Genomic DNA, 19,934 nt, shown 5'->3' on the forward strand with positions numbered 1-19,934 from the left:
GTCACTTTGTACAGTCTCTCGTCTCTTTCCCTCTGATTCTCCCTTTTGACTTGGTTCTCCCTCTTTTCCTCTTCCATCCAAATTCACCATCTCCACCACACGCACACCTTTTCTGATGGGACCTGGAGGTTGCTTTGTTTTTTTTTATTATATCAATATACAAAATTAAGTGTTGATATAGGTATACAGGATTTACAACTTCTTTGTCAGTGGCTATCCATCTGCCTGAAAATGTCTGTCTTTTGCATCATTACATATCAAAATATGATGCTGATTGGTGAGTGTGTGAGTGTAAACGTGTGTGAGTGGTGTGTACTGCAGCTTCAGTTATAGATACTGCAGGGCCAGGCTACCTTCCTCACCACTTGCTGCAGAGAGCAGCGGGCAGATTGGGGAGATCTCTGTGGTCTTCACCTTCCACTGCCATGGCAACGGCCTGCGACTCACCCCGGGCGAGCTGCACACACTGCAACGCCCATTTACAGTCTGGGGCTGACTTGTAGACAGCACCGGAGAATGTCAGAGTAAAGCAAGATGGACACACACACACTCAAAATGTCATTGAAAACATACCATTGCTTTGAGGGTGTTCTGTGTATTTAGCATCTTAGGTTCTATTAAGGAAATTAGACAGCAGAGAAACAGTAGACAATACTGTGCTTCAGGCTTTGCCAGGTTCCAAAATCCTCTGGAACATCTGGCCTGAGGAGATGTCCACATACTTTTGGCCATATGGTATACATAGAAACATACAGTGTATTGTATTCTGTTCTATTAGATTCACTGCCAGGCAGGTCCTCTGTCCTCATAAGTGAAATAAGTGAATGGCCTTCATCACCACCACCACTACCCTCACTTTTCTTCCAAACGTATGTGGACACACCACGTCCACTCATGTGTACTTATGGTCATGGGTTGTTTTTTATGATTTGGACCCTTAATGTGAGGGAACTTGACTGGCCTGCACATCTGGGGTAACATCACCTATAGGAGTAATGTTCCCGTGTCCACACACTTTTGGCCATAAAGTAATGCAATACAGCATACATACATCTTCCATATGTTTGTCTCTTTTTGTCCTCTCCAGCGCCATTCACACTATTTTCTTTTATCCTATTTTATTTTTAGATCCAGTATAATTGCCGGGGCTGCTCCTCCATCCTCATCACTGAAACCTCTCCACCACCACCACCACCACCCTCGCATTTCTTCCTAGTACGAGCGCTACTCTCCCACGCTCCGCCCACCTCGGGCAGACAGGCAGTGAGAAACAACCACACGCGTTGGTGGGCGACACTTCAAGTGGCCTATTAGGGTTTTTACTGGGAGGGACGCAACTTCAGGAACAATTTGCTACGTTCCTCGTCATCCTACTGCTCTCACATGGATTTCTCCTCCGAGGAGGAGTAAAAAAAAAAAAGAAAAAAAGAAAAAACAGATCCTGAGCACTCGGTTACAGCGTCGCTGCATGTGAATGGGTTGCAGACTGATGGGGAGTCAGTGCTGTTTGCTCATGAGTTAGGAGACTGGACAGCTGTTTGGATCAGATGGTGATATTGTAAAAACGGAGAAGAAGGAGGAGAGAGAAAGTCTGTTCCTTCTGGCGCGGACATAAGATGCACTGGATGAGAGGTGGAAATCCTTTATCGCTTTCAGCTTGATCATGGGTATGAAATTCAGAGCTTCCTCTGGTGTGTGCTTCTTAAAGTGTCTCATCCCGTGAAACGCAGAGAGCGTGGCTTTGGTTATGCTCGCCACACTTTGCCAAGTGCCCACGGTGTCTTCTCTGTGCCTGTGAAAAGGAACCATGGCTCTCCTGGTCGTCCCGCTTCTCCTGCAAACAGGGCTCGTTCTGGGATCAAACTACGGTTATGTGGAGTGGTCTGATAATGACAGGGACGATAAGAACCCACCGGTCTTCAGCACCCAAAACATCAACAGGGAGCCGCCCCATCACCCGACCTACTACTCGGTACCATCCACCGAGCGCACGGTGGTGGCGCACAAAATTGAAGAGGACCTGCCGAGGGTAGTGACCGCTTTCCTGCACACCGGGGACTCCTCGGCGCTGAGGCAGGTCAACTGTTCGCGGAGGTACGAGCTGAGTAGCCTGCGAGGCGGCCTGCACGTCGCCTCCCACTATTCCCTGCACAGCATCCTGGACACCGTAGCGCACGCCACAAACTTCCTGAACATGATCCTGCAGGCCAACAGGTCCCGGGAGCAAACCCTGCGCAGGGACATCCACTGGTACCACGCGCTGGTGCAGAGCATCCTCGAGGGGGACCCCAAAATCCACAGGGCGGTGGTGACCTTCCACGCGGACGCGCCGACGCCGGGGCCCCACGTTTTCCTCCAGGCGACGAGAACCGAGAAAGAGGTGGTGCTGCAGGACCTGTCCAGCTCTGCGCACCGTCACCTGAGGAGCAGGAGCCCGGAGTCCGACTGGTTTAATGAGTTTAGGGACGGGAGGAGACCACACTTGCACAGGAGAGTCCCGGAGGCATCGGGCGCCAAGCGTGGAAGTTACCTTCTGGACAAAAACCAGATCAAGTGGTCGGCACCTTACCTGGAGTGTGAACACGGGGCGTTTGTGCCCTATTGGCTGCTCACCTTGTCTGCTGGTTTCTATGGACTGAAGAACAACTCTGCACCGGAGTTCAGGTGAGAGGGAGAGTGTGTTTGGAAGAAAGGGCGGCAGAGAAAGAGATGGAAGATGCTGTTTGTGTTTGCTTAAATCTCTGACAGCAGAAACTTTTTTTTTTGTTTGTTTTCATAACGCAGACATAAAGTACTCATTGCATTCCATTAGTTTTAGGCTATAATCTTGAAAACTTTCCAAAGGGAGATAAAATCCATCAGTCAATTAATTTTGCCTTTTAAAATCAGTATACAGTCATTAACAAAGTCAGCAATCAGCCACAGCTATTATAAGTACCCGCAATGATTGACAATAACACACTCTGAGACTTAATGTAAATATGGATCCTCAAATGAAGCCTTGATGCCAGAAACAGATGGTGTAAAAGCCACTTCACAGACACAGGTAGACCTTCCTCATTTAATATGCTCGCCTGTCAAAGCACAGCTGTGCGTCTCCACTGCTGTATCCTCCAATCTAATGAACACTGCAGGCTTTACACAGCGTTTGAAGGGTCTGACATGAGCTGGCTTTAATGTGTGTGTGTCTCTCTCTCTCTCTGTGTGTGTGTGTGTGTGTGTGTGTACAGCAGTAAGGTGCATAAAAACACCCAAGGATCTCATATTTCAAGGCCCCAGTCCAAGAGTGTCTGGAAAAGATCAATTAAATCATGAATAAACAATGAAAGATCAACAACTGCAATATGAAGCCACTCTGAATTTCAGGTGCACTTAACTCCTAACATCAGTCTAAGTAGAGGTGTATCACACAAGATGTGCAGTTCAGTACTGTCAGGTAGCTCCTTCAGTAAATCTTCAGGAGCCCTCAGAAAACGGAGGTTTGTCCTTGACACAAATCTCTTTACCAATTTTTTTTTAGCCAAAATTGAAACAAAAGATTTTACTTACAACTCAAGCAAAATGTTTAGTAAAATCCACCTTGACCACAATAAGTGCATGAATAGGACAAACTGAATGGACTGAACCAACATTTTATGTGGAAGAACTGACACAGATGTTGCTCAGTGGTTTATAGGCAGCGGTCGTGCACTTGCAGGCCTCGAGCTGGCAAACACACTCGGCTGACGTGTCCCTAAGCAAAGTGCTGTGTCACTACCTGCACTGAGGGGACAGTCACAACATCAATATATCTTCCTGTGACGAAGAAGATGACTGTGGAGTTACCACAGAATCAGTTTAGTCAAAATCATCTTAGTTTTCAGCTTTAGCTTACATGGGAATACAACACATTTTCTTTTCAACAGCTCAAAAGTGAGAGTGTCTGTCTTGTACTGTGCAGTATCAATCTGCTGTAACAACTCAGACAATCTGTCTGTGATGTTCTGTTCATCTCCAAAAAGGGACTCCGTGCCTGTCTGGGATATTGCCTGTCTGAAACCATCAGCATGCCGCAATGAAGATGTTAAACCAGTTAATAGAAATGGCAGCTCCGCCTGTGTCAGTTGCCTAAGGCGTCTGATATTGTTAAGTGTCATTAAATGAGTTCAGTGAACGAATTCATTATTAATCAATCGACATGTCAAGCTCAGCCGAGAGGGTTTTGAGTGAGTGTTAAAAGAGTAGTGACATTTTACAAGTGACTGAGTCGTGACAGTTAGAAGGCTACTTTCACATGTGTATTAAATCCCATTTGAAATTCCATAAGAAAATAAAAAAGGACAGGAAAACAGACAAGAAACTCCAGTAATATGACATGCTTTTGTTGAGTCAATCGTTAACTAAAAATCTAAAGGGTGAGAGAACCGAGGTTGTCTAATGATGTCTGCTCAAGGGACATCTTGTATATTAAAATGTAAAGCAATATACTTTGACACATCAGTTTTTTTTCCTGAGCTTTCAGCCATATCACATGGTTTTCATCAGTGGTTTGCTCAATTGTTAGTGAGATGGATCCACGTTGAGTTTAGTGGCTGTTAGATTAAGCATGAAATTTCATTCATCATTCTAGTAGCTTAACCAATCACAAACTGTGCAAACTTACTAACTTTTTAGAGCTTTCACAGAACAGTATGTGAAAAAAGAGCCTGTAAACTGCTACAGATGTGAATCATAACAGCTACCGAGCTTGTATATCAACAGATCCATGTCCAAAACAGCTGAACAATCTCCCTCTGCTGATGAAGGCAATGTAAAAGCGTTTGAAAAACATCTAACAAGTAGACCTTGAGTTGGCATTGTTTTGTCAAATTACAATTTCCACGATCAAATATTAACTTTCACACTTATAGTAATGTTTGGCACTTGGTGGTGAAGTCAGCAGAGGGAGCCAAGGGAGAAGTTAGGAGGGAACATGTGAAGTAAAGTGGCTATTTAACACCAGCATGTCCTGTAGAACGATTCACTCTCTTCCTGAGTATTAAGATCGGCAGCAACCACACAACCAGATGCATGCTGTTCTCCCTTCACTCTTACTTTCTGTAATATGAGTTGTGGTCTGCAATTTTTCTGCAGGTTCCTCCACTCATCTCACGCCTGTGATGACACTTCTAAAAATAGAAGGTCGGTTGGCTCTGGATAGAAAGGCGTAAGCTGGTGTAGATGATAGAATCAGTTCCACCATGCTGTCCTCCTCCTACCCCAAAGCAACCTCTTCCTCGTCCAACCCCCCCCCCCCCCCCCCCCCCCCTCCATCAGCAGACTCCATGAAAACTACAAGAACATAAAGGACATAAAAGGTTTAAAGCATACATCTGTCTTTGTAAAGTCTAAAAGCTAGTGGCCACTGATAAATAAGCCAAAAACATGTTATCACAGCAGAAACATGACAAATGACTCAAATAAAATAAAACAAATACTGAAAATGCATCATTGTCCATGTAAAGGCGCAATATAAAACAAATGACAGGCAATTTATCATGTGTGCCTCTTGGACCACATGAAGAATAGGCTTGTTTTGGGGCCATACACCTTTCCTCTGCATCCATGTTGGTTCCTACCCATAATATCACAGCCATGCTTTTACTAAACTCTGGTCATGTGACCCGTTACACTCTACATTAAAATAAAACCTTACATAAAAGAGCACTATTTTAAAAGTGATTTATCTTAGACTTTTTTTTTCTTTTAAATCAGCTGCACTTTTTAAACATTCCTTAAAATAAACTGAAATGTGTCCGAGACAGTTACAAGTGGTGCTGTGAAGGGATTCGATTACTTCTGTTTGCCAGGATACAGCAGGTGTGAAGCCGGCTTCAAAGATGCAACAAGTTCCATTTTTAAATCTGGAGTGCAATAATGAGACATCACAGTAGTTACAAAAAACAAATGACACCATCACTCTGAACACTCAGCCTCCACCAACCTCATATTTGAGTTGGATTATACAGGAACAGCTACAGAATAGTTATAAGAACAAGTGAAGCCAGTGCTACAGGGCTTTGTACTGGATCAGCTGGTGGAAAAAGTGAATGAAAAGCTAACATGCTTACCTTGTTCTGTATAGCTCGTCTCTGTCAGAAAACAATAGGTGAAAAGTTGTGTAGTAAAAAGTAAAAAAAAAAAAAAAAAAAGACCACGGTTGAAGAAATCATTGATTTTTTTTCATTATTTTTGACAAATTATGATGAATATTGCTACGTTTTGGCACGATCTTAAAGATTATCAACAAGAACACCAGACTAAAAATATCACTGAGTGTCTGTGGCTCTCAGATCCCACATCTATCACATCTCTCTGCTATTTCTACTGCTTGTAGTCTCTACCAAGCCTTGACCTGTAAACAGAGAGTGGAGCACACACGCACACTCTGTCACTTACAGGTATCAACAATAACAATCCCTCTATTTTTTGTCTGGTTGTGTACTTGAGGACCAAAGTCTCTGCCATGGTTGTTTGTTCCCCTTCCCAGCAGGCAGATGGTAAGGGGTGTCAGGATCATCCACCAAACCTTGAAGGAAAGAGAAACTGTGAATGCACAGTTTGTACAGTGATGGAGGAAATGGGCAGGACTGGGTAAATCAAAGAAGACTAAATCTGCTTCACATATTTGTCAAAGACAGTCATATAAGTCGGGTTTGGTTCTGCACAGTAGATTATATAGCAATAACTGAAGTAAACTCAGCTCCGCTGGTTTAAGTCCCAGGCAGTTTTCCTCTAATGCTGTATTGCAGTCACATTCTTGAACAGTATTTAACCTTGTTCACTTCACAGTTTGGACCTGTGATGGCTCACTGCTGCACAGGCTAACAGTCTCCACATATTGAACTTAAAACTGCACCAACATCCCTCAGAGATGTTTGGGTCTACAAGCAGAAAAATAAATGTAAGGATTTTTAGGCTGGAAAGTTTTATAAAAAGGCTAGATGCCCCTTTCTAAAACATAAATAGTCAGTCTTGCTTATTCCTCTGAGCCATAGAGCTCTGCTGTTGTCTAAAAACTATTATAGCCACATAAATGAGCTACACTGTTTCAGTGAGTAACATATTCCTTCATTACAATGAACATGGATACTGTGGTTTATTTTGATTCAGTCCCACACACACCATCCTACTGCCGTGCTCAGCAGAGCGTCCAATGTGTATTAATCCACTGCTGGAAATTGTCCCCAATAAATGCACCATTTATTTTATGTTAGCAAACTCAGACAGTGTCCAGCTGTTTTGGGAAATTACAGTATATAGCCTTTTTTAAAAATGACGATATATATTTATGACCCAATTTAAAAGACTCATGGCTTCAGAAAGTGTTACGATCAATAGGAGAACATTAATACAGGACAGTGACTCAGAGATGGAACAGAAAAAAAAGAAGGTTTATTGCTTGGTAGAAGGGGAACGAAGGTAAAAGGTGGATGCAGACAGAAGCTGGTGGATGACGAGGCAGGGCTTAGTGGAGGGTGGAGGCAGAGCAGTGAGTGGGGTTAGAGGACGGACTGACAAGCAGGGAGATGAACAGGGGGAAGCAGGCAGGCGAGGCGTGGGGCTGAGGAAAGATGAAGATCAGTGAAGCAGAGCTGGTCTGCAGGCGTGGCAGTGTAGTGAGCAGGCAGAGAGACAAGCAGGTAAGCTGGCAGGCATGTGGTGATCGTGGAGCACAAGGAAACAAGGATTATGTCTGAGAACTCATGAGGGTTCAACTTAGAACACACGACTCTAAGGAACCTGAGCATGTGACACCAAACCAGCTGAACACAATGATCTGGTAAAGAGCAGAAGAAGAACCGGGGTAACTTTACTGCTGGGCTGATGAGTAGATAGATTGCAGGTGTGCAGGAAGATTGGCAATCAGGAAGAGAGAGAGAGAGAGAGAGAGAGAGAGAGAGAGAGAGAGAGAGAGAGAGAGAGAGAGAGAGAGAGAGAGAGAGAGAGAGAGAGAGAGGAGTACCACACCCACAGCACAGACACTCAGACACAGAGAGAGACAAACAGGGGGGAAGAGGAGACACTCGGGTTGGAGGAGGAAACACCAGAAACATGAGGAATAAACAGGAGTCACAGCTGAGACCGTGACAGAAAGAGTAACTAGACTTGGGACTGACAGGCTGTCAGTCAGAGAATATTGAGAGATGGACTAACACATTGTAAGTCTTTTTTTTTCAAGGATTCTTTGACAATGACAAAAAAATGTAGAATATTTCTGTCGTTTGTCCTTTAAAACTGCAATAAGTGAGAGACAGAGACAATAACAGCGGTTGTGACACATGTCCATCTCCACTTACACCATTAAATATTGTCTGGTGAGGACTTTATAAATAATTTTTTGTTAAATATTAAGCATCTGAGAAGAGAAGAACCAGGATTTAACAAGAAAAGAGAATGAGGATAAAATGTAAAAACAGACTTTTTATTCTTTTCTGGGAAGGAAACATTTATTAGGAAACTAAGGAGAAAGCTTGAGGTAGCTTGACATTGTATGGTGTTCCTTTGTGACCAAAACCACACAATCATTATTCTCAGGGAATCTCACTTTTGTTTTGTTTATTTCAAGAAGTAGCATAACTTTGATCTGCAAGTATTTGTGAACATTTCAACCTTGATTCTGATTCTGTTTCTTTTACCTTTGTCTCCCTCTCTTTCCTCATTACTCACCTCCGTCACTCTTAATTTCTTTCCCGTTTTCAATCTATTTGATTCATTCCTCTCCATTACCACCCTTCTTTTCCCTGCTTCTTCCACCCTTGACCTTACTTCCCCTGAGCGTCACTCTTCCTGTTCTCTTTAATTTTCCTCTCTTTCATTCTGGCCTTCTGTGCCTCTGCTTCTCCTCCTGCTTCCTCGTCTCTGTTACTCTGATTTGCTTACAATTTTTTCACCTCTTCTCCTCTCTTTCCTCTCTCACTTGTGTCACTTCTTCAACATCACTGTCCCTCATTTGCCTGTCTTTGCATTTGTCGTCTTTCACCACCTCTTTATTTCACCTCTCTTATATTCCCATGAAATTACATTTATTTTTCTACCTCCTTATCATTTATCACAATCTACTGACTCTGCAACCCTCTGCCCCTTTAAACTCCTCATCACTTCCATTATTTTATCTCACACTATTTCCATGCCCTCCACTCATTACTCCTCCCTCGTCCTCCTCCCTCTGTACCTCCCTCTTCTTCATTCCCTCCTGTTTTCCTCCCTCTTTAATCCCTTCTTTCCCTCTGACAGGGGTGTTGTTCGTGTGGATGTGAACCTGCAGGATGTGGACATTGACCAGTGCTCCAACAGTGGCTGGTTTGCTGGGACTCACCGCTGTAATCTCACCAGTATGGAAGTGAGTCTGCTCTACAGTATGGTTGTCTTCACCACAGTCTTTGTCAATTAGTAATAATTGGAAATTTATCTCATTTATTTATCTTTCTCATTTTATCTCGTTTTCTCCAACAACCACATCAAAGTGTCCTTGATCTGCTCACTCACTCTGAGGCTGTCTGGTTCAGAGAATCAGCCAATTGACTGATTTCCTGATGTAGGTCGTCTGTCCCTACCCTTTGATACGACCCATAAGACGAACTTCACTTGATATGTACAAATCTTGACCTGCTGGTAGCAGTGGAGGTAAAAATCAGAGAATCACCAAACTGATTAGGAGTTCTCCTTTGAGCACCATGAATATTTGCACTAAATTTCATGACAATCCATCCAGTAGTTGTTGAGACATTGCAGTTTGGACCAGTAGAATTACTATTGTTGTCATCATTTCTTGGTGAAATGTCTGAGAATGCAAAACCATAGGCTGTAGTCCACTGTCTGTGGATTTCACACGTCTGTGATGACAAGAGTTTGAGATGACGTTGCGTGTTGTGGCATCATAAGGGGACATGTAGTAGAGGGGTGCTGCATTTCCATACAGAACCAGCTGCTGCATTCCAAAATGGCTGCTGGTGCACACACTACATCTCCCAGAATGCTTTACCACTCAGACAGGTGAAGGTGCTTAAGCCACCTAATTACAGCAGCCCTGAGGGACTTGAGGAGAGAACAAAGGGAGCAGAGGATCAGAGAGCATGGGCTGGAAGGAGCTCAGAACTGTGGACTTTGAAGAGACAACGTGCACTCAGGAAAGTACTCTACACAGCTAAGACCTGTTCAAGTGACATGTGACACTGATAAAAAGAGGCCAACAGCCATGTTTTGTGAAAGAATATTTGGGGCTTCTGTTACATGTGTGAAGAAGTTTTTTTTCCTCCAGGATGTTTTTAGTTTAATTGGACTTTATAATTTAAGAAAGTGACCTGTTGTTACTCTGATCTCAGAAGAATAAACCGTACCCTTCTTTTGAACCTTCTATCTTTTTCTATTTTCCCAGTTAGAATTTGCACTGCCCCACCCTAGTCCTGCCCTGGTGACCTCTCATGACATTAGAGTGTGTATGCGTCTTCTCCATACCTCTGTGCCCGACATGATGGAACTGGCAGCAGCTATACATCATGTTTTGTCACGTTCCAGGGTGAAGGAGAGACAGTGAGAGAGGAGATGGTTCTGTGTTTGTGTCTGTCAGAGCTTCTGTGTGCTGTCTGCGTGTGTGCGCGTGAGTGTGTGCCCTCCCGGCGGTGTGTGGGCTTGATGTGTGTTCACTGCATTGCTCATGTCAGTGCCAATGCATTAGTTTTATGTGATGTATTGTAGGAGGCCTCTCTAACTCCAGCAGGGGAGAGTAGCTGCTCAGGTTTGCATGGCATGTCGCTCGCCATATGATGTATAATAAATGCAGTGTAATGGATTGCAGCAAGATGTGGTGAATAATTGACCATGCTCTTTGTCTGTGTGCCTCCCCCCCCTTTCGGTCTGTCATGGTGGTGGGTAGGGGACTACAGAAGGAGACACAGGAGGTCTCCATGTTCGTCTTGATCTGTTGTATTGTTTCCTCTGTATTATACTATTTTCATAAGAAACTCTCTCATGGCTGAAATCTGAACGTTGTCGCTGATTGTCCTGTTGTTCTTCTGTTCAGATCTGTGTCGGCAGTGTATGCAGATGGTGTGTGTGCTGTCTTTCTATTATCATCACAGTGGTGGGCAGAGACAGCCTTTTAGTTACCATGGCCGTTACAATCTGTCCATCTTTGACCACTTTGATGGAAATGCTCTGAATTATCCTGTGTGTGTTCTGTGTTTGTGCTTTTAATGGGCACATTTGTGTATCTATAGGTTTTTTTCCCCTCTAACTTAAAGATATTTGGTCGAGCAGTTGTCAATGATTCAATGCCACCTTGAATCGGCAGTGTTCTTTCTCTCGCTGTTTTAAATGGAAGAAGCTGGATTTAAAATGAGAAAAACACCAAAGGATTAAAACTTTGTGTTTCATTAGAAATGCTTTGATAGAGAGGACAAATACAGATCATGAAACTCTATGCATTTGTAACAATGTCAGCAATCTTGTTCCTCAATGGATAATTTTGTAGAGTAATGAAAGCATAAATTGGAGCAGACTGCTTGTAGTATTCAGTTAGACATACTGCAGCTGTTTCCTGTGTTTGGACGGACAGTCTCAGGACTTTAGACTAAGGGCAGTTCAAGGAAGATTACATCTTCTTCAAGATGTATTTCATGGAAATACATCTTATAATTTTTTTTTGTTTGGTTTTTTTTTTTTTTTTTTTTTTTTTAATATTTCACTGTGAGTCGAAGTGGTGGACCTGGTAATGTGGCTAAAACACATAAAAAAAAAAAAGCTCAAAGTACAACATTATTTCAGTGAGGCAAAAAAAAAAAAAAAAAATTTTGTCACCTTTGCCTTACAGGGATGTTTAGCTTCTGTAATATCCCCATGCTGTTGATTAAACCACTGTTGTATAAATAGACATGAGAGCCATATCACACAGTAGGCTGTCATGATCTGGTAAGATGAAAGTTAAGTTAATGTACCGCAAATATAATTAAACGGCAAACTTTATAGCATGGTTTAAATGCTACCAAGTAAGTGGAAATGCCAGCAGCTTAGAGTTAAGGTTATTATTTGGACTAGTTTGAATATGTTTAATTAGAAAGTATATTGTTAGATTAATTAAATTAAAAGGTATACTGTTAGTTTATCTGTTTCAATGTATCACATTGCTGTATAAAATTTAGACTGTGCTTTAAATTTTGGATCTGAACTCTTCAGTGTTTCGTTTCTTTTTCACCTGTCAAGTGTTCTTTTTGTTCTATTTCTCTCTGTGCTTCACTCTTTTCATTTCTTTTCCCAGCTTGTTGCCACTTGATGTTATCAGTTGTGTATTGCTGTTGTTCAGCCAGTCCATTACCCGTGCTTTGGTGTAGTTCTTTTGGGACATTGCCTCAATTTTCTTGTTCAATTCAAAGTCTCAAAACAGTGCAGTCAAAAGCTTCCAGGAAAAAAATGATATGGTTACTAAAACAGTATGTTAGTATATCGCACGCTATGCTACAGTTAAATAAGGCTTTATTGGAAATAATGAAAGTTTTTTTTTTTTTTTTTTTAAAGATTATCACGCACCAAGTAGGAAAAAATGTTTTTTTGTTCCAATGTTCCCATTAAAAAACAGTTTGTTTCTGAATCTCACTTAATACAATTTTTGGGAAATGGGTTGTGGAAAGTCACTGTGAGGCTCATTGCTTTCCCCATCGAGTACAAACACACCCCGAGGCTCTGTCTCAGAGAGAAAGATAATAAGACAGTCTCTAGTAATGTGACGGAGCACCATGTGTTCTGCAGAGTGAGCAGGGAGTATTACCACAACAGCTCCGTTCTCAGTGTTACTCTGATGTAATGGTTCAGTCATTTTGCAGCAGAACAACTTTTCTTAACTCTCTGCAGTTTTTCCTACTCTGTTCTGCGTAGTGACGAATAGCCAGTTTCTAGCAACGTATTCTGTTTTTTTTTTTTTTTTTTCCCAGAGGCTTGAAACCTGAGGAAGTTTGGTACTGCCTGGCAATTTATCTCTTAAACTGCATGTCTGCATTTACCTTGACAACAAGGGATGTATGTCCAACTTTGGATCAACACAGCAGCCTATAACCACAAAATTATTTGCATGCGGTTGCTTATTTATGTTCAGCAGACATGTAACATTTATGTTGACACATCATAAATGCAAATCAAATATTTACTCTCCGTCTAGTTTTGACTTGGTCTTTGCCAGCCGCTGAGAAAATATGTATCTCTTTAGTTTACAAATAGCTCCCCTATGGTCACTAGCTAATGTTAGTTGCTGACTTTGTCTGCCTGTGCTTTGCTGGGCGGGTAGCGTACAGTGGGTTTTTGACCTTCAAGCCCTGCACTCCAAACCTCCAAATTTTCCTGCCACTAGCAAAATTTGAAGTTTAAGCAAAAGTCTTTGTTGGTGCAAAGTTCTTGTCTTACATGAATGCATAATGAGGCACAAATCGTCATGTTTGAACGTACAAACAAGATTGAGGTTATGCAAAACTTGCCAACATGTTTAAATGTCTTCATATCCCTTCATGTGTTAAATACAGAAGTGCATGACTGCCACTGATCTTACTTATTATTATGATGAACAGACTTATGATAAAATGAGAAACTTTTGTTGCTGTAGCTGCTCTTATAGTTCTACCAACACTATGATTGTGGCATAAAAGATGCTAAGACGCTCTATAGAGCTGAGGGGACATGCAGAGTTGGCTGATAAGTTGCTGTGAGTTTGCACATAGACTATTTGCTCCATTGTTCATGCATCTTGAAGTCACTAAGTCAACTTAGGTCATCAGAAAAAAAAATTGGGCATTAAACCAAGTTAGCTGGTTTCAATGGGGAACGTGCACAAAGCAAACCTTTAACTATGAGTTTAGATTTTGCTGTGTAGGGTTGTTCTGCTCAGATAGAGGTGCTTCTTCTTCTTCTTTGTCTTTGTTCTGGTCTGCCCAGATACAGAGAGGCTGTGGAGGAAGGTAGGATGTGTCACCATGAACCAAATACAAGACTTCATGCATTATGGATAGTCAGTCGTAGGGGAAGCATCTTACATAAGGAGCCACTGCTTATATAATTAGATGAGGGCTTGAGAATGATTAGTGTGGGTGATTGTGACTGGATTCATCTGAGTAGGTTTTTGTGCATTTTTTACTCTTTGTGCTTTTTAAATGTAAGTAGGCATCAATGTGAATGCAGTATGTTTGCATATGCATATCTGTGTGTGTGTGTGTGTGTGTGTGTGTGTGTGTGTGTGTGTGTGTGTGTGTGTGTGTGTGTGTGTGTGTGTGTGTGTGTGTGTGTGTGTGTGTGTGTGTGCGCGTGCGTGCGTGCGTGCGTGCGTGCGTGCGTGCGTGCGTGCGTGTGTGTGTTTTTTCTCTCTCTCTCTACTCTGTCCTGTGAAACGTGCCGCTGGAGATAAAGGGCTTCAAAGGCAGAGCTCTGCTAATGAGTGTAAACTGCTGTGACAGCCAAGTAGGGTTACCCCCTCTGTCTCTCCTCTTGCTTTCTCTGCTCAATCAGCCACACTTCCTCTTCTCCTTCTTTTCCACACTCTCTCTGTTTCCATGGCTATTCACACTCTCCCAATTTTCCCTCCATCCTCTTTATCTGTGGCTCTTACCCCTCCTCGTCTCTCTTCTACTCTCTGGCCTTCCATTCCTTTCCTTTTCTAACACCCTTACTCCTTATCTCTCTTTTTTCTTGAAGCCAATTAACTCCTCTGAGGAAGGACAAGCCAGAAATTATCCCTCCATCTGTCAACATGTCATTCTCTGCTTTTGCCAACCTAACACATTAAATCATCATATGAAGTGGCCAAGTCACAAATGAGGAGAAACTTGCCACCTTCTTCTACTGCTTTATATGCTGCAGCAACATCCCACTCTGTGCAAATTGGTGACCTGGCTTGTTCTTATTGCAGCTTCTTCCAGTGTACACACCTAATTTGTGGATTTACCTTTATGTAGACGGCATAATGTGACAAAGAAAAAGCAGCAATACCATTATTTGTGGCTGCAGCTTAGCTGCTATTTTACGGTGATGTGTGAGTCCCTCTCATCTGAAAAATTAATTACCTGGACACATGTGTCCCCCCCTGTCCTGCTGCAGGAAACCAGGCTGGCTCTGTGCTGTATGGGGTGAAAGAAGGGATATAAATATAAATATTTCTTCTTGCCTTACTGTGTGTCTTATGCAGTCCTTATCGTCTCTGGCACATTGCAGGGGATTTAAGCTTCAAAAGTCTTAAAGTCAGTTGCCATATATAGAAGGAAAGGGATACCCAGCTGAATAAGACATTGTGTACAATGTTAGCAGTAAAGGAATATCCTGGATTGGAGTTTATTCTAAAGTATGTCAAACTGTATTTGTCAGGAAAGCAGACACCCACAAGATCTGTTTTTACCTGCCTTATCTGTAACAGGTTAAAAAAACCAAAAAAAACCAAAAAGGTGACTTGAGGGGCAGGGGAGACAGAAAATAACCTGTCTTTTCCTGTTTTGCTCTCCTCTTTCTGTTTAGTTCTGCCAGAGGCTCTCTGTCTGTCCTCAGGGGAGTTTGAAACTCTACAACTCTATAGCTAAAGCTGGGCGAAAGAGAGCATCTGTAGACCAGTTGGTAATGCATGTATGTGTTTAAGTATTTTTTTTCCCCTTAACATCAAAGAGACCATTAGCGTTTGTATTTGAAGCTATGTTTTTTTCTTTTTCTTTTTTTTTTTTTTAAAGTTCAAACTACGGTAAATAAGCCCTCAATTTAATGAAGCAAGCTTTACTGTACAGCTGTGAAAATGTGAGAGGCTCTCTGTACATTCGACTCAATATTCAGAAACCTTTCTCTCTGCAGTGGGCTGCAGGGAACATACACAACAGAGCATGAATTCACAGGCATGTACAACACCGTATCATCAAAGCCTGAAGCTTTCTTCAATGATCCTGTGCACCTCCATTACTGTAACTGTAACTGAGGGGTTTCTTTCCAAATGGGCCCACTCATGCAAACCATGTATGTCACTGCAAGGTGTTAAGGAGGAAAGCATCCAGCACTGGTATGTTATGATTCATTGTTCCACTGGTCCTTTTATGCATTACTCAGTCTGTTTAGTTCTTCTTCCATTGTTGACATTTACAAATGCAGGATAATTTGTGGGGAAAAGGAGTGGGAGAAGCTTATTTTGGATACAGATCTAAAGACAGCTGATTAGCAGCTTTGCTCCCTTTATTCACCACAATAATTCTACTTCCATTGTCAAAACGAAAACAACATCAAATAAGAAACAAAAAAGGATCACACATAAGCTTGCATTATTTCTCAAGTGTTTAAAATAGCTACTTCTACTCAACACCAGTGCAGTGACCGTGAACACTTTATATTTAAAAGGAAATTTTTCAGTATCCTTCCAGTCTTTAAGAAAACACTCAGTGGAAAGGTGGGCAAATGTCTCAGCTGGAGGCCCATTTTAGTCTCAGTAAATCACTCAGAATTTACAAGCTCAGATGTTGACAATAAGAGTAATCTTTTTGGTTCTCAGATGTTTTTGAAACCAGAAAACTGTATTTAATATGTGTTCTTATTCATAGAACACAAGATGTTATTGATTTGATTTTAAAGGTGACACTGCTACATGAAGAACAGTCAGGAAAACAACTTGTTTCAGAGCTTCAGGGATATATATACGTGTCTGTGCGCATAATTTGAATGACAAAACCTTTAATGGGGACTTACACAAATTTGACACATTGAGACACATGGCTAATGTCATGGTGCTATCAAGCTGCATTATGGGTAGAGTGGGATCCAGTGGTTTTGGACTTCCTTATTGAGTCTTCTTTGTTCCCTGTCAGACATATGGCCACAGGGAGCTCCCTCATTTCCTCTCTATGTGTGACAACATGGTCCTCACCCCGAGTCAAGTTAATCTTGGCTTGCTCTTCTCAGCTCTATGCCAGGTCGTTTTTGTTTTTCAGCGTTCCAGATTTTCTTTTACCTGGAGGTGTCTTTCTTGTGGCAACCTTTGGGATGTGATATCTCTCTTCTAGAAATACACGGCTCAGCCATCACAGTTATCTCTTCTTTATTTTGGTGATAATGTCCTTGTCTTTGGTTTTTCTGGTGATCTTGTTAGGCCAGATGATGCATGCGTCCATTGTGCTATGGCCTATGCTAGAGTCCTGTTCATCATCCAGATGATGCAGATTTGTGAAAACACACTCTTGGCTTTCTCCAAATTGTGCCTTTATGGCTGTCTGTGTCTTGCTGTCCTTGCTGATGAGGTTAATAACACCATTTATTAAAACTGGTGCTGGAGGTCTTATATTATGTAGTTTTGGAATATTTTTGGAGCTTGTCCCAAACCAAGAATTGAAACACAGAATATCTCCTCCTCTGCTGTCTTATTTTCGACCGCTCTTGGCACCTTTTGACACCTGTCTCCTGCAAGACCCAGATTTATGAGGTACTACTAAATCCCTACAAAATGTAAGACTAATAAATATATTAAATTACAGGAGTATATGTATGTATATGTATTCCTGCTTTCTGGAAAATCCTTTACTCTGGAGACTTACTATTACTTAGCCCTAACAATATATCATTACATGTATTACCAATAAAAACACACAACATTTAGAATTGTTTTTTGAACAAAACTGTAGATATCAGTCCTCTTCTCTGCAGTTTATTCTGGCAAGTCCAGCATATTTCTTTGATCTTTAATTAGGCTGATGACGCATGCACCATAGCATGAAGTGAGGAAGGAGAGCGGAAGGACAAGGATGCATATAGGATGGAGAGGAGGACGAGACAGGGAGGGAGGGATGAGGAGTGACAGCAGAGAGGAACAGTCGTCAGGGAGGATTCATCCTCCACGGAGGAACACCATTCACTCTCTAATCTGCTGCCTGCAGCTCAGCGGCTGCCACGGCAAAGAGCCTGTCAAGTCGGCAGCAGCAGTTGGATCTTAATTGAGTGAGGCCTCCCAGTCGAGTCCACATAGGGATCTTGGGACCACCCGCCCAGATGTCTGTGTGAGGGAACTGAGGGTTCGTCTCATAAGTCTTAAAATGCCAAGTGAGACTTCCATTTCACTCCAGACACATTTCCGAAGGCTGCACAACCAATCAGTGCTAACAGTTTCAACATTTCGTCACCTTAAGAAAATGGAATATAAATCACAGCCCTGAATTTCTGAATTTACAATCTCATCACCTCTGTTCCCTCAGATAATGCCCTTTAAGGATGCAGGGAAACTAACAGCAGCACTCTGCTCACCCCTCCTGGTGACTCCCTTCCTAGTCACAGCACTGTAACCGCAACAAGCCACCAATCAATAACCAGCTATACATCTCAGTTTTTGCCTTTTAAATTGATGGAGAAATTCCAGACAGGCTTAAGACCAAGGTCTCGTCTCCTCAGTCATCCTCTGTTTCAGTGGTTGGTAGTCTGGTGAAACAGCAGCAGGCAGATTCCCTGCCCAGGGGACAGAGTGATTGTAATGCTTTTAGGGTTTAATGCTTTCAACGTATTTATAGATCTCTGAGGGACGCAGAGTGCTCTCTCTCTCTTTCTCTTTCTCTCTGTCTCTGTCTGTCTGTCTGTCTGTCTGTCTGTCTGTCTGTCTCTCTCTCTCTCTCTCTCTCTCTCTCTCTCTCTCTCTCTCTCTCTCTCTCTCTCTCTCTCTCTGTCTTTCTCTCTTGCCAACTTCCATCTTGGTGTCATGTTCACAGCTTTTTATCAAATTACACGGTGAGAAAACTGAAACAGGTACCACAGGCTGCAGTCCAAACACGAGTTACAGATAATTCATTTTTAGGTTGAAGTCGCTTCAGTCTGTGGAGGAATTGTTTTCATGTGCATGTGAAGTATGTTTTACATTTTGCGGGATGGTATCAAGTGATACATGTTCTGCTGGGGTTTGTGCTGAAACCTGTGATTTTGTGCTTGTTAGGCAGATTAAAAGGTCCTAACTGCCAGTTGTATAAGGCCTTTTGTGCACAAAACCTGATAAACCGCCCCAAGTGATGTCAGTTAAGTCAGTGCTTGTTGAAGCTGAAGACTACAAGTTTGAAAACAAAAGAAATCTGGAGGTGTGGGGTCAGAAAGAAGTGAGCCTACCTGCCCGTTCCTCGTCGATGCTTGAAGCTACAGACTCAAGGCTACATTGGCTGCTACAAACATAACACACCCAAATCTCTGACAGGACTGTTGTTGATTGAGTTGCATTGTGGGTAATGTAGGCATCAGGTTTTGACAAAGTAGAAGAATGCACTGAATAAAAAAAGATTGACAATGTTATAAATGCAATGCTAAATCAGTGAATGTTAATTCAATTCAATGTTAATTGGTAAAGTGAGGGAAAGTCATCCCTCAAAATGGATAAACATCTTAAAACAGCCGGCTAATTTGCAGTATGTGTTTTTTTCTGTAGAGAAAGATAAAATTCCAGCTTCATGACAGTGGACTTTTCATTACAGAGCATTTTTTCACTCTCTTGGAATCAAAGAACAACAGTTTCTTTCCCCCAGTATTCATCAACTTTACAAAGAGAAATCCATCCTAGAAAGTGGAGTGTGACTCAGATTACACACATCATAAGGTTATACAGCTTGATGGCTTGTTAGCTTTTGTTGTTTGCTCACAAATGCTTGATTGAAAGCTGTAAGTTCACCGTCCTAGAGCCCAATTTTTGTACTGCCACAAAGCCAACAAGGAACAGAAAGATGGTGTAGCTGTACAGGATGTGAAAAATGTTAACTTGTTAACTTATACTACCATGCTGCAAATGCAAGTCATTGGTTAGGGATTAAAAAAAAAGAGAATAACCTACTTTCCCAAAGAGACATTGGCATCATTACCACAATGTCATGATACAAGGAGACACATGGCAGTTAGTCTTATTTTCAGGGGCCGTTTCTTTCCCTTGCGCCTAGTCTCAGAAAAATTGAGAGACAGGGAGA

At 42.1% G+C, this 19,934-nt stretch overlaps 1 protein-coding gene across 1 annotated transcript in view; it reads left to right on the plus strand.

The window, feature by feature from the left end:
* The first annotated feature begins 1,583 nt into the window (after positions 1–1,583).
* Positions 1,584–19,934, plus strand: part of LOC121193623 (probable G-protein coupled receptor 158) — a 50,783-nt gene continuing 32,432 nt past the window's right edge. The window contains exons 1-2 of the mRNA XM_041056020.1: positions 1,584–2,664; positions 9,256–9,361. Coding sequence (XP_040911954.1) covers positions 1,808–2,664; positions 9,256–9,361 — 963 coding nt within the window. The 5' untranslated portion in view covers positions 1,584–1,807. The remainder of the gene's footprint in view (positions 2,665–9,255; positions 9,362–19,934) is intronic.

This window comes from Toxotes jaculatrix, chromosome 14 (assembly GCF_017976425.1).
Source record: "Toxotes jaculatrix isolate fToxJac2 chromosome 14, fToxJac2.pri, whole genome shotgun sequence".
Lineage (NCBI taxonomy): Eukaryota > Metazoa > Chordata > Actinopteri > Toxotidae > Toxotes > Toxotes jaculatrix.